We start from the raw sequence: 14,171 nt of genomic DNA, 5'->3' as shown, positions 1-14,171 counted from the left end.
AATTTCAATTCTGTCAATTTTTTTTAGAAAAGTTAGCATCAAGCAATTAAGGCCATAAAACTGCCAATTTATCGTAATAGCTTGTGTCATTTAGGGAGGAAAATTCAGCCTTCACACCACATGACCGCAGAGACACAGCAATGTGTTGGGACCTTAACTGCTCTCTGAATGAGCCCAGGCAAGAAAAGATATCTTTCCAGGACATATAGGGATGGGAGTAAACTGCTACACCACAGTCTCCTCCCACTTGTGGTTGAGCTTAAAATATTAACAAAGTGTGGACAACCAAACAAAGGGACTCGACAGAGCCTTGTGAATTGAGGAGATTATTTTTGAGAGGAATGTCTCCACCTTTCAGTATAATGAAATGACTTGTGAAACATCTGTAATAAAGTCCTTCGACAGTTTTTGATCATGGAACAATGATCTTTAGCATAAAAGCTGCTGCAATGGGGAAGAACAGAGAGAGAGAAACAGAGTACACATTCACAAGAAGCCATATGAACAAAAACAGGTTTGCAGCAGAGACTGGGAGTGAAAGAGCTTTGCTGCTGCTTTGGTTTGGATATGTTACCATCAAGATACTCGTTAGCTGCATTAAGGCAGTTCTGCAGGAAGTACTGTTCAAGTTTCCAGGGACTCGAATGAAATACAACTGCTGGTTGAAACTGATTCACTTTAGCTGAAAAAGTTAGAAATCTTATGTGCCAGATGCTGAGTGGGAGATCTTTGGAACCACATGTAATGCAACACATCTACAGCAATTGACGCTGGTGTCTGTGATTTTGTGGGCCATATAATTGTGTCAGTTATTGAAAGTGAAATGTTCATTTTTATGTATGATTTGCCTGTGATCAGCTTGTACTTTCAGTGATTGTAAATGTTCTCCATTGAATAATATAAACAAACATTCAAGTAAGACATCAATAAGCAGACATAATAAAATACATAGATTTTAATCAAATAACCAATTTAATTAACAAATAACAAAAAAGAACCTTTAGTAATCTCTGGTCACATTCTGTCACTGGTTTGGTGCAGTTCAGCATCAAAATCTTTCTCAACCTCCTTCTTGGTGACTCATTAATTTCTCCCCAGCGTAATCTCACAGATGAAGAACATCTAGGTATTCCTTTTACTGAACCTACCCAGCCACTTATTTATCCTTCTCAGGATGTTGAACCCTCCCTAGTACATTGGCACAATGGCCAAAAAGCAGATGGCCATTATCGACCAAGAGGTGAGAATATATAGGAAACGTTATTTGAAGGGGACCCATAATACAACTGACGAAATCTAATTTTTGCCTTGCCTGTACCCCATCTGGCTGCATTGGGGCAGAGGAGCTGGTGTCAAAAACTCTTCTGAATCAAAGTACAGGGTCATTTGGTTCTTTGGACAGTACATCCCTATCAAGGCTATAATTTCTTCACCCATCCCTGCTTGCCCTTGAAATGGTGGAAAGAATTGTCTACCTGTTTGAGCCACATCCTGAATGGATCTCGAACCCAAAGCTTCTGCCTCATAGACAGGGCAGCTGCCTGCTGAATCACATGATTACTTTGATGAGCTACAAACAGAGGCCATACAAGGAGCCAGTGACTCTACAAAAAGCTAAGAAGCAGGCAGGTAGCAAGTTCAATTCAATCTGTCTTGAAGGACACAACCTTTTCAAAGATTCTTCCTTAAACTATTTTTTGAAGAAGGGTCCCAACCTGAAACGTTAACTTTCCTGCTCCTCTGATGCTGCCTGGCTTCCTGTGCTCCTCCAACTCCATACTGCGTTATCTCTTCCTTAAGCTGGTGGTTCTTATTCCTCTTTTTATTAAGCAAGTGGGAAGAACTCCCAGGCTAACTACCAGCTTAGATCATATCACAAATGCTCCTGCCGTAGCCGTCATAGCCTGATGTGGGATCAAACCTAGTGCATCTGACCAAGAGGCAGGGACACTACCTCTGCACCTCAAGACCACCCAGAAACATTCTATAAAAGCACACTTTTTAAAAAAATCAACCTGATCAGAGATGTTATGACACACCTCTAGTGCAGCAGGGACTTGAATCAAGGCCTCCTAGCTCAGAGTGGAGACACTACCATTGCACCACAAGAGCCCCTACACAATAACGTTGTGTTCTTCTAAGAGATCTTCCAATGAACCTGTTCAGAGATGTTAGTCCATACTCTGGAGCAGGTGGGATTTGAGTCTAGGCTTCCTGAATCAGAGGTACGGGCATTACCACTGTGCAACAAGGCATCCCAGATTTGCCTCTTATATCACACAGAAAGTGTACTTCCAGTTATATATCATTTGCTTTCCAATTATACCTCTAATTGCAAAAAATGCTGCCGCCTCTCAGCAGAACAAGCAGCACTTGTAAAGAAAGTTATCACACGAGTTGGACGACCTTTCATCAGAACTGGAAGAGCTGAAGAGTATCTGATTGATATTGAAGCATCCATACCCTGTTAGCTTGAGCTTCACCTTTTGCAGGCATGTCTTTTATACCATCAGCTTTCAGAGAGTGGAAAATTCCTCCTATTTTCAGGAATCTGCAGCTCCGACAGGGAAGAAAACAAAGTAGGAGTCAATGGGAATCTTTCAGAAAACCACTTCACAGCTGATGCTTTTGGGAAAGGATGATCGTCCCCTTGGCTGTAGGCATGGGAGGGGGAAGACACTAGCACTTGAGGTCTGGGCTGTGCAGAGCTCTCCAGAGTAGGGTTGTTTGCCTGGGGCTGCGCTGATGGACGAGGATCAGTTTGGTGTGGGCGCAGGGATTGTTTCGTTCCTTGGGCTCAATGTCGAATGTCTGGAAGCCCGGGTGATGCAGTGAGCTGACCTCGAGTGCCATGAAGCACATTCCAGTGAAAACATCATCGATGGGGAAGAATGGGATATAGTGAGAGATGATGTAGAGTGATCTGACCAGATTCCCCGAGTACAGGAACCCCCCACCCCCAGCGTAAGCTGGGTAGGCCCCATCGTAGAAGGATTTGGGAATGCTGTACTTGCTTTTCTTGTCTCGGAGTGGCGTGGCGTTCATGATGGTCTGTCCAACATAGATCTGTGTGGTCTTGTTGCCCAACGACTTCAAATACGCTACCATGACGGGTGTGTTAACAAAGACATCATCATCCCCCTTGAAGATGTACCGGACATGCGGGCAGTGGACTGTGGCCCACTTGAGGAACAGGTAGTCTTTCAAGGTGAGGTTAAACAGGGTGTCTTTGAACTCCCACTGGAGAAGATCCCCGTACAGCCTGTTCTCCAATTCCAGCAGCCTCCAGAGGTCAGGGCCATCACCCATGTTGGACACCGAGCCCAGGAGGAAGATGGTACGGACCTGGACACCCTCCACGGTGCCCTCTTTACCCCAGGTCTCGCGGATGGCCTGCCTTCTCTCAAAGTTCGCGGCTATGGACTTGATCACGAGGAGCAAGAAGGTGCTACTATCGCACTTGTCTGGTTGGTTGATTCGCTGGAGGTAGTCCTTGCAGTTCATGTAGCGCACAAAGTCTCCATGGGACTCAGAGAAGGAGTAGGCCTCGAGCACCGCAGGCCCCATCCCGGCCTCCATGCAGTTTGACGAGGGGCTGTAGGAGGAGGTGCCATTGAGCCACAGGTGGTCGAGCAGCTGGAACATCTGGTGCTGCCTGTGGTTCCAGAAACTGTTCTTCTCAGGGATAAATCTCCTGAAACTGGAAGAAATGTTGATTAGAGAGATCTTGCGTTCATTAGTGGCCAGGCTGGGATAGGAGACGTTTGTAACATTCAGGCTATAATTGTAGATGTATACTCTCTGCACAGGAGCTTGTATCAGGTCTTTAGAATGCCAACTCAGAAGAACATGGAGCACACAAAGACCTAACAGAGCCATCACTGCTAGGCGTAGCTTGGAGTGTGCCATTCCCCTCTTTAACCTGAAATGGGAATGAGAAAGCATTAGAACAAAGTTCTCATCCAAATGTACAACAATTTCAATTTATATAGCACAGTAAAAGGAACCTTTCCAAAACAAAATTTCTACAACAAGTCCATGTAGGGCAGGAGGGCACAGCTTCAGTAGTGCTAGGGTTTTAAAGAATATCTCAAGTCAAGTGATACAGCTTTTCAAAGCTCAGGGCCCAACGGCAGAGCAGTGGAAAGCAGGGATACTCAGAAGGCCAGGGTTAGAGAAGCACAGATATTTCAGAGGGTAGTGGGACTGGAGGAAGTTACAGGTGAGACTGTGGAGGGATTCAGACAACAGGTCTGGAATACATTCCCCACCCACTCAGCATCCAAATGGTACATTAGAATGCAAGTCTAATTTACATTTGCCCCTCGAAATATGGTGATCACACTGGAATCCAGAGGGGAGGGGAGATGACCTTTTGGCTCCTGTGCCTCAGTTCTGCATTAAAATGGTCGTTTAGGACCATATGATCTATATTGCTTAGAAGTGGTAAGAACCTGACTAAATTCAACAAAATATCGATATTTCTTAAAGACCAGGACAGGACTGACTCTGGCTGTACACCACCCCAGCCTATATGTATAATCAAGGGCTAAAGGATGGTAATTCCAGGGAAAGGGATCATCCATACCAGACTGAGAGGTGGAATTTCTTCACACAAAGGATTGCAAATTCAGAATTCTCCACTCTGGGGAGCTGTGGATTTTCAGTCATTGGGTATATTTAAGACATTTTTAAATTGTAATGGGTATGGCAGGAAGCTAGGAGTTGAAATAAAAGATTGGCCATGATGAGGTTGTTGACTTGCTCACCAAGCTGACTTATTTTCGTAAAGACGTTTTATCACCATGCTAGGTAACATCATCAGTGGAGTCTCCAATGAAGCATGTTATTCTACTCCACTTGGAATTTATACCGTTATGGTGAGTAGTGTCATTTCCAGTTTTCATGAATTTCATCTCCGCGAATACATTGTTGATGAGGTAGTGGGTCTCTTCTAGTTTGTTGCGTTTAGTAATGTCAAATGTGTCGTCTATATATCGGATCCACAGCTTAGGTTGAATGTAGGACAGGGTGGTGTATTCTAGTCTTTGCATGACTGCCTCTGCAATGAGTCCATAGATGAGTGACCCCATGGATGTGCCATTGATCTGTTTGTATATGTGACCAGTAAAGATGAAGTGTGTGGTGAGACACAAGTCTAGTAGTTTCAGTACACTGTCATTAATGATGGAGTTGCTGGCCTGCATTCCTGCTTCCTCTAGTAATGTGGCCAGTGTTTCTTTTGGTTATTGGGACATCGATTGATGTGAATAAAGCTGTGACACAAAGGATACCATAATCTCCTCATCACTGATTTTTATGTTCTTGAGGTTATTGAGCAATTCTTGGATTGAGTGGATGGAATGCAGTGATCCATTGACTAGGTGTTTCCGGAAATGACACTACTCACCAGAACGGACCGGACAGTATAAATTCCAAAGGGAATCGAACAACATCACTTCATCGGAGGCCTCACTTCATCGGAGTTCTTTAAGTTTGTTTAGAGGGTGTGGTGGAGATTAACATCTCTGCCTGAAAAGGTGGTACTTAATTAAATCATCGTAACATGAGGAAAGTTCCCTAAAATATACTTGGGAGTGTTGTAATCTAGATGGTGATGAAACATCTGAATGAGAGCAAGCCAGCTCGGCACGCAAGTCAACAACATCATCCGCAACCTGATCTACAAATCTTTGCTAAAACTTTAACGTGGCCATGGCGTTAGTAAACGGCAGAATAGGTTTCAGTGACAGTGTGGCCGACTCCTGATCTTCTCTCTTACAGTTTTGCTACATACTTTCACCATTATTTTCAAAGATCTGCTAATATGGAGAACGGGTCCTCACAGTTAGCAAACTCTGAGCCAAAAGCTCATTACAGTTCCCCAGCTGAGGAATCCACTGCAAACTTCCCACATCTTAGGTTTCCTGCTCCCCAGTGTGTGTTCAGCAGTGTGAAATTATAACAATTTCCTGATGAAAACACAGTAAGAGCACAGTGGCTCAGTGGTTAGCGTGGCTGGCTCACAGCACCAGGGACCTAGGCTCGATTGTAGCCTCGGACGACTGTCTGTGCGGAGTTTGCACATTCTCGCAGTGTGGCTGCATGGGTTTCCTCCAAAAGTGCAAAGATGTGCAGGTTAGGTAGATTGGCCATGCTAAATTGTGCTGTGGAGTCTAGGGAATGTGCAGGTTAGCTGTCGGAAATGCAGGGTTACATGGGTTGGATCTGGGTGGGATGCTGTTTGGAGGGTTGGTGTGGACACAATGGGCCAAATGGCCTACTTCCACATTGTGGGGGTTCTATGATTCTATGTCGCTACTGCAGTGAAAAGTCTTCTCAATCAATACATGTCACATGCTGAATGTTTCCTAAACCCACAGTGGGCCCTAGGAAGAGGAGGCTGTGGAGCTGTGGGAATGTCACTGGCTAATGCCCTGGGGTTTTGAGTTTAAACCCTACCATGGGCGATGGTGAAATCTAAATTCAGTCAAAGTCTGAAATGAAAAGATGAATGATGGCAACTGTCATAAAAAAACCCTTCTGGCTCGCTAAAGGGAAGGAAATCTGCCATCCTTACTCAATCAGGCCTATGTGTGACTCCAGACCCTCAGTAACATAGGGGTGACACTTTAACTGCCCTCTGAAATGCTTGAGCATGAGGCTGAGTTCCAGGGCAATTGGGGACGGCCAATAAATACTGACCCGACTGGTGACATCCCACATTTTGTGTGAACTCACATTTGAATCGATAATATTTAAGATACGATTCCAAATTCCAGGTCAAGTTGACACATTTGTCTCTTATGTTTACAATTTTTTCAAGAAAAATTGTTCTGTATCAGACAGTTATCCAGAAATCAGGGAAGGAGATGGAAGTCAGGAGCAGACTCTCATGATATAAGCTCACAATGAACAAGAGTTGATGAAGAACTTCACTGCAAGTGAATTCTTGGGATAAATCTCAGAGACCTTGAGATGTTATTGGGATAACATCCCATTGATTTCCATATTCTCTATAATTTAATGCTCTTTATCGAGGATCCTGGGATTGTATTCATTAGAGTTTAGAAGGTTGAGGGGATATCTAATAAAAACTTACAAGATGGCTTGAAAAGGGTGGACGCTGGGAAGTTGTTTCCGTTAGGTGGGGAGACTAGGACCCGTGGGCACAGCCTTAGAATTAGAGGGGATAAATTTAAAACAAAAATGAGGAGACATTTCTTCAGCCAGAGTGTGGTGGGCTTGTGGAATTCATTGCCACGGAGCGCAGTGGAGACCAGGACGTTAAATGTCTTCAAGGCAGAGATTGATAAATTCTTGATCTCACAAGGAATCAAGGGCTACGGGGAGAGTGCAGGGAAGTGGAGTTGAAATGCCCATCAGCCATGATTAAATGGCAGAGTGGATTCAATGGGCCAAATGGCCTTACTTCCACTCCTATGTCTTATGGTCTTATCTGCTTACACAGAGGTATGCAGACACTGCCTTAAAACTTCTTGCCCAACTAGAATTAGGTGTAAAACTTTGTAAATCCCTTTCTTCCTGCACAGGGGTATGTGGAAACTGTCTCAAATAAGATTAAGTGGGAAGCATTTGTGAGGTGTGAGACTTCAGAAATTCTGTAAATTATGTAACTTCTGTTTCTGCTAAAGGGGCCAGGGCACTGACTTTTGTTCAAGCCAGACACTTTGGCGGCTTGAAATTACATTCTGTCACTTCGGCAACTTGAAATCGCCTCCTGCCATTAGCAGCCACTTTGCAAACAATCAATACTGTATCCTGCCCCCTTTCTGTTTTCGATGTAGTAATTGTTTGTGTATTATGTCATTGCCCGATGTAGTGATTGTTTCATGTAACATGCCATTGAGATGTAAAATTGCTTTACGTGTTATGGACCTGATAAGGTGGAAAAAGCAGGGACTGTCCACTGCTCAGGGACAAGCACTCACGAGACTCTGCACTCTGTGCCGGGTTGAGTACAATGATCCTCCAGAGCTTGTACTTGCTTTGTAATAAAGGATTTTTCTAAACAGGTCAGTGTCTTGTCATTGCGTCAAGACCGCGAGGGTCTCCGAAAACAAACCTAACATTTGGCGCAGCGAGCAGGGTTCCAACATGCACAGCAGTCCTACGTGGAGGACTGAATAAGTGATCATTCGAGTGTCGGTGGAGTGAGACGGACGGGCCCGCAAGGTACGGTTCATCTTGGTCTCTCTCACTAACCTGCCACCCCTGTGACCCCTCGTCCCTGCGTGGCTCTGTACTGACGGAAACCCGAGATGACTCATGGTCTTGAACACTGCTAAATCCTAACACTTGGAGTTCGAGTCCCCAGGCTAGTAAAGAAATCCGGGAGGTTGGAGTCCCCCAGTGGCCGGGATTAGATTCCCGAGATCAGGTAACTGGGAAAATCCGGGAGGTTAGAGTCCCCCGGTGGCCGGGGTTAGAGTCCCCAGGTCAGGTAATTGGGAAAACCCAAGAGGTTAGAGTCCCCTGGTGGCCGGGGTTAGATTCCCGAGATCAGGTACCTGAAAAATCCGGGAGGTTAGAGTCCCCCAGTGGCCAGGGTTAGAGTCCCCAGGTCAGGTAACTGGAAAAATCCGGGAGGGTAGAGTCCCCAGGTCAGGTAAAATTGGTAAAGTAAGTCCGGCGATAGGGTTAGTATAAGATTGGTAAAGTAGAATAAGTGTTCAGACGTAGTATAGGATAGTTACCGTGTCTGTCTGTCTCAACCACCCTGCCTTAGACCGGTTGTTAAGAGGGGAAATCCCCCACGCGAAGCTCAGGACCCTGAAGTGGATGTTGAGACTAAGGACACTGGTGTAGTGTATAGAAATAAGTAAAAAGTATAAGTGCTAAAAATGGGACAAGCGTTAGATAAGTCGGGTGTCAGAGCCCCTTTACATCGGTTATGCCGGGATGACCGTGAAAATAAAGTACAGTACAGACATCTGCCAGCATGCCTAAACAAAAAATTGGGAAATGAGAATTGGCCATTGGGGGGGAACGTGGGATATAGATCGATGTACTAAAGCAGAAGAGGCAGGATGGACATGTAATGCAGGAAGCAAATGGAAAGGGTTAGTGTCATTCTGGAGAAAGAGAGCTGAGGAGCTGACTGAGAAACCAAAACTGGCCAGTTGGGTGGATAATGCACATGGGAGAGGATTAGTGCCTGTGATAGTGAGGGGCATTCAAGCGAACCTTACAGCAGCCGGTAGATGTTACCAAAGTGCTAGAGTGCAAATCCAAACCCGGGGAGGTCGGCCCTGATTTCTGGGACCGTTTCTGCTCCATCTAAGCCACCGATGCTGGTGAAACTGCAGGGAATCCCTCACCACAGTTCAATGCTCTTTTGCTGCAGTGTATACCTCAGGCTGTGGCAGTGACTATTCGTACTAATAACATGGATTGGCCGGATAATACACGTCCCCAGATGAGAAAGGCCATAACTTATTACTGGAGCACTGCTGAGGAATCCAAACCGACCAGGGTCAAGTATGACATGGTGCAGCGTCTCCCGCGCCAACCCAGGTCCAAAAACCCCACACTTCCAGTGCCAGACTTTGAATTAGCGAGGGCATATCAAACAGATCCCCAGTACTGTGTCCCTGGCTGGGTCGACAATTCGAGTAACGGATTTGTCACCCATCCACATGGTCCTACTGCTCCTCATTATGGAGTGCCATACGCACCCACTCCCCCGTTCCGTAGACCCAGTGCCCCTCTGCCGCGAGGCGGAACACCCCACTCTGCCCCTGGATGTTTTAACTGTGGCAGTCGGGATCACTGGATGAGGACTTGTCCTCAAAATCCCAAGGAAGAAGACAACCTTTTTCCACTAGTAATCCTTTTTCAGCCTGACTACCTTCACCCCATACTCTGCCCGTTTTAACTCGAGATCCGGAGGACAAACCTATTGTCAATCTAACTGTACAAGGTGTAGCAATTCCTTTTATGATTGATACTGTGGCCATGACATCTCTGCTGGATGCTTCATGTGTACAGCGATACGGGTTTAAGCTGTCGCCCGCCTCAGTAAGCCTTAGCGGACTCACTGGGCAGGAAAACACATACCCTTTAACAGAACAGTTGTTCAATTTGGCCCTCAAACCTGCATTATTCAGTTTGCCCAGACCCTCAGTTTGGGAGTTAATTTAGCGGGGAGAGATTTGTTGTGCCTTCTTCAAATTCAACGAGGGCATTAGCATAAAAAGTGACTCGATTAAGCGACAGTTTTGGGCTCATTGATCGCCACAATGGTGGACAATTGGCTTATCCCCTTGTGATTTCACCCCTTCTCTACAGATCCCCAGCCCTCATGTTACCTTGAACTGTGACCTACAGGCGCTTCCCGTGCATTGGCTGCTATCTATGCCCCCTATCTCGGATCAAGTTTATCTGTTACTATTACAGGGTGTATGAGGGAAAGGAAGGATCTGCGTTTCTGGTGGAGGTGCCACCCCACCTGTGGCACCAATCGGGTCAGGTGTCCCCTCACCTCACGCTGACCGTGAACACCGGCTGTAGGGCTAAGTCCTTGGGATTTCTAGCATACCACTTGATCCAACAGTCAGACCCGGAAGTGAAGGGTCATTCACAGCAGGTGGCCGATGGTCTCATTACGTATTATAGTGACCCTTTTATTGCCTTTGGGCCGTTACATCACCACCACCCTCTGAGGACCCTTCTCCAGGCCTGTGATCTGTTTCCACGCATGAGGTGGGATGTACTCCGGTCACCCCCATAAGAATACAGGTAATCCCGGGAGCACCCTTACCCTCGATACCTCAGTACCCCCACAAACCTGAGGCAGCGGAAGGAATAATCTCCCTGATCGATTCACTCCTCCAACAAGGTATATTGGTCCCTTGTCAATCACCTTGCAATACCCCTGTAAATGGCTCCCTAATGTAATCAGAGGTAATGAGAACTGCAGATGCTGGAGAATCCAACTTAACAAAGTGTGAAGCTGGATGAACACAGCAGGCCAAGCAGCATCTTTAATGTAACTTTGCTTACCAAACTCCTAACCCTTTGGCTTCTTGTAAAGCCCCTAAAACCTTCACCCTGTCTAACAAACAACAGTCAGCCTTTACAGACTTAAAACCAGCCCGTGCTGCTTCCCCAGTTTGGGGAAGACCTTTACATGACCGGCCTTTCCAGCTATATGCTAATGTTCTGGATGGGTGCGCTATGGGGGTATTGATACAGACTCACGGCAATCGCAAACAACCGGTTGCCTACTACTCTACCCACCTGGACTCTGTAGCTCAGGGATTACCCCCTTGTTTCCAGCTTCTTCCTGCGCTTTATTCTTTAATCACTGCAGCCTCTAATGTTACTCTCCACCAGCCTCTTACCGTCTATACCTCACATGCCATTGTAGCCCTCCTCACATCCCACCAGGCTCAACACCTTACCCAGGCACATTTAAGCCGCTGCAAAGTGGCACTCCTTAACAATCCCCTCTTGACGTTCTCTTTCCGCTCCACTATTAACCCAGCCACGTTTCTGAGTGCCCCCCCCACCCGAAGATGAGTTCTTAGACCCCCCACATGACTGCCTACTAAGGAACCAATTTCTAACCTCTCCCCGCCTGGACCTTACTGACGTCCCACTCCCTTCTCCGGGCCTTATCCTGTTTGTTGATGGCAGTTCCTCCATGTCTCCCTTGGGTACACCCCTCTCTGGATACGCGATTGTCGATGCTGCCTCCACGTGAGAATCGGCGGTGTTTGACCCCCCCCGGTGCCTGCTCAGAAAGCAGAACTTTTTGCCTGTACCCGTGCTTGTATCCTAGCCTCAGGGAAGTCAGCGAATATTTACACCGACTCTCGGTATGCCTTTGGAGTCTCCCACCACTTTGGCCAGCTGTGATCTCAGCGTGGGTTTTTAACATCCTGAGGTGACCCATCCAGAATTCCCTGTGTGTTAAAAACCTTCTCCAGGCAGCCCTCCTCCCTGAATAATTGCTACTATCAAATGCGCTGCCCATGACTCTGATGATTCTGTAGTTACTCAGGGAAACGCTCGGGCTGATCAGGCTGCCAAACAGGCTGCTGCAGACCAAATTTTTATTATACCCTCTATGAATAAGCAGGTGGTAAATCACACGCCTCCTTCAGCTAAGACAGCCATGTCAGATATAGTCACTGTTCAGCACTTACAGGGGGCACACGCCTGCTTCTGAAAAGGATATTTGGAAGGCGCATGGATGTTTGCATTCTGCGTCCTCAGGCTTTTGGGTTTCCCCAGTCGGCCAAGTGTGTGTACCTGATGCTTTGTTACCTATGCTTGTTAACTGTCTGCATTCTGACACCCACCTTGGCAAGGAGGGAATGCGTGGTATTATGCTCCGTACCTGGTGGCACCCTAGGCGCATACAGCATCATGTCTCACATGCCAGCAAAACAATGTTGGTCAGGGGGTGAGATGCTCACCAGGAGAAAGACCCTTGCCAGGTGGACCATTTGAATGCATTCAGCTAGATTTTATTGAATTACCACACATAAACTGTTATAAATATTATAAACGACAAATAACAAAGCCTCAACAGTTGTAAAATTATTATTAACTGAAATAATACCAAGGTTTGGAGTGCCTCGCCAAATTAGTTCGGATAACGGCCCTCACTTTGTGGGAAAGATTAATAAGGAACTGTGTGATGCATTATGCATACAACAGCAATTCCACTGTGCCTCCCACCCCCGGGCGGCAGGGATAGTGGAAAGAGCTAACAGAACACTGAAAGCAAAATTGATCAAGTTGACATTACAGACCAGCCTTAACTGGTTAAATGTTTTGCCCCTAGCTTTGTATCACATGCGAATAACACCCCATTCTACTACCGGACTCTCGGCAGCAGAAATAGTCTATGGCCGACCCAGCAGAACACCCCGGGATGCCAATAGCAGCCCACCCACCCAAATCGACCTGAATGTGATGGGAGATGAAATGCAAAGGTATTTCTAACATCATCTGTAAAGTTTTTCCAATCACAAGTGAAGTACACCTTCAGACATCCACAGGCACCAGACCAAGATCTTCAGGACCAGGATCACTCTTCATGGCCACAAATCAGAGATTTCGTACTTGTCCGGGACTGGGATTGTCCCAAGCTCGGACCAAGGTGGAAAGGACCATTTCAAGTGCTTCTTCAAACTCCGACGGCTCTTAAAAGGACAGAATCACTGGATCCACATAAGTGACTGCAAACGATGGATTCCCTTATCAGCTTGCAATTAACCATTGGACTGAGTATTATTCTGACCGTGCATGGCCAGTAGGACAATCTGTTTTATTGAACACAACCAGCTGCATGGGAATTGGACATTGTGTTACCCGCCGGCACAGTCTGTAGAGGTGTTATTTGTGGCAACACCAGGCTGGAACCATAGCCATCTCTATGAAGTAGAGTATTCTGGTAAGCCTTGCAGAGGGGAGAGAGGAACGTGGACAAGAGGTGTGCAGGGTAGGTGCGTGGAATTGGTAGTTAATGGCCCCTCGGACTGTATTGGCACTAAACCTAAGCATGGGAACGAAGAGACTAACTGTACAAATCCCAACAGCTATCCATTTTGCTTTAATGGAACTGGGACTTGTTGTGTGCATACTCTAGTCACTAATCACCCCCATAATGTTTCCTGGCCCCATCGGTGCGTGAAAAGAACTTGCACAACTAAGGGAGCGCTGTTGAACTGTCCCTGTTTAGAATCTAAGCCAACAACTGTGACCCGGGGCACACAGTGGACTTGTGGGGATTGTAATGGAACCCATGTAGAAATCCGTTAACTCCACAGATTTCCATCTATATAAGGGTCAGTCCTCCTGGAATAGCTAGCATGGAATACATGAATCTGTTACCTGCTACTGGGCTAAGAAGGGATTCATCTTCCACCTTAACAGGACCTTCACAACTGCCACTCCAACTCTGCCGGTGCTGTTTGCTGTTGGGACCATTGGGACCCTCACAGTCCCTTGTCCCCAACAAGCACAAACTCAACGGCGAATTGTCACACGCTTCCTGAGCCGGGAGTTTTGTGCTGCATGGCAGGACCCGATTGCCTTGGGATACAGCTTTCTGGGAACTGTCAGGTTGGGAGGCTCCCCAGGGGTGGCGGCTGCAAAACAAAATTGAAATTACCTTGTAAGTAGACTCACCACCC

General features: G+C 46.5%; 1 protein-coding gene across 4 annotated transcripts in view; it reads right to left on the bottom strand.

The window, feature by feature from the left end:
• Window positions 1-937: 937 nt before the first annotated feature.
• Window positions 938-14,171, bottom strand: part of LOC125447741 (N-acetyllactosaminide beta-1,3-N-acetylglucosaminyltransferase 2-like) — a 29,783-nt gene continuing 16,549 nt past the window's right edge. For 2 of the 4 annotated variants that reach the window (XM_048522407.1, XM_048522405.2), the window contains exon 2: window positions 938-3,922. In XM_048522407.1, coding sequence (XP_048378364.1) covers window positions 2,680-3,909 — 1,230 coding nt within the window. In that variant the 5' untranslated portion in view covers window positions 3,910-3,922 and the 3' untranslated portion in view covers window positions 938-2,679. Of the gene's footprint in view, window positions 3,923-5,410; window positions 6,033-13,869; window positions 14,124-14,171 lie in introns of those variants that run through there. The other 2 variants (XM_048522406.1, XM_048522408.2) reach the window with 2 other exon arrangements.

The sequence above is a fragment of the Stegostoma tigrinum genome, chromosome 39, assembly GCF_030684315.1.
Source record: "Stegostoma tigrinum isolate sSteTig4 chromosome 39, sSteTig4.hap1, whole genome shotgun sequence".
NCBI classification, from domain to species: Eukaryota; Metazoa; Chordata; class Chondrichthyes; order Orectolobiformes; family Stegostomatidae; genus Stegostoma; species Stegostoma tigrinum.
The sequence above is the reverse complement of the archived record's forward strand: the minus strand, read 5'-3'. Positions and strand labels throughout refer to the sequence as shown.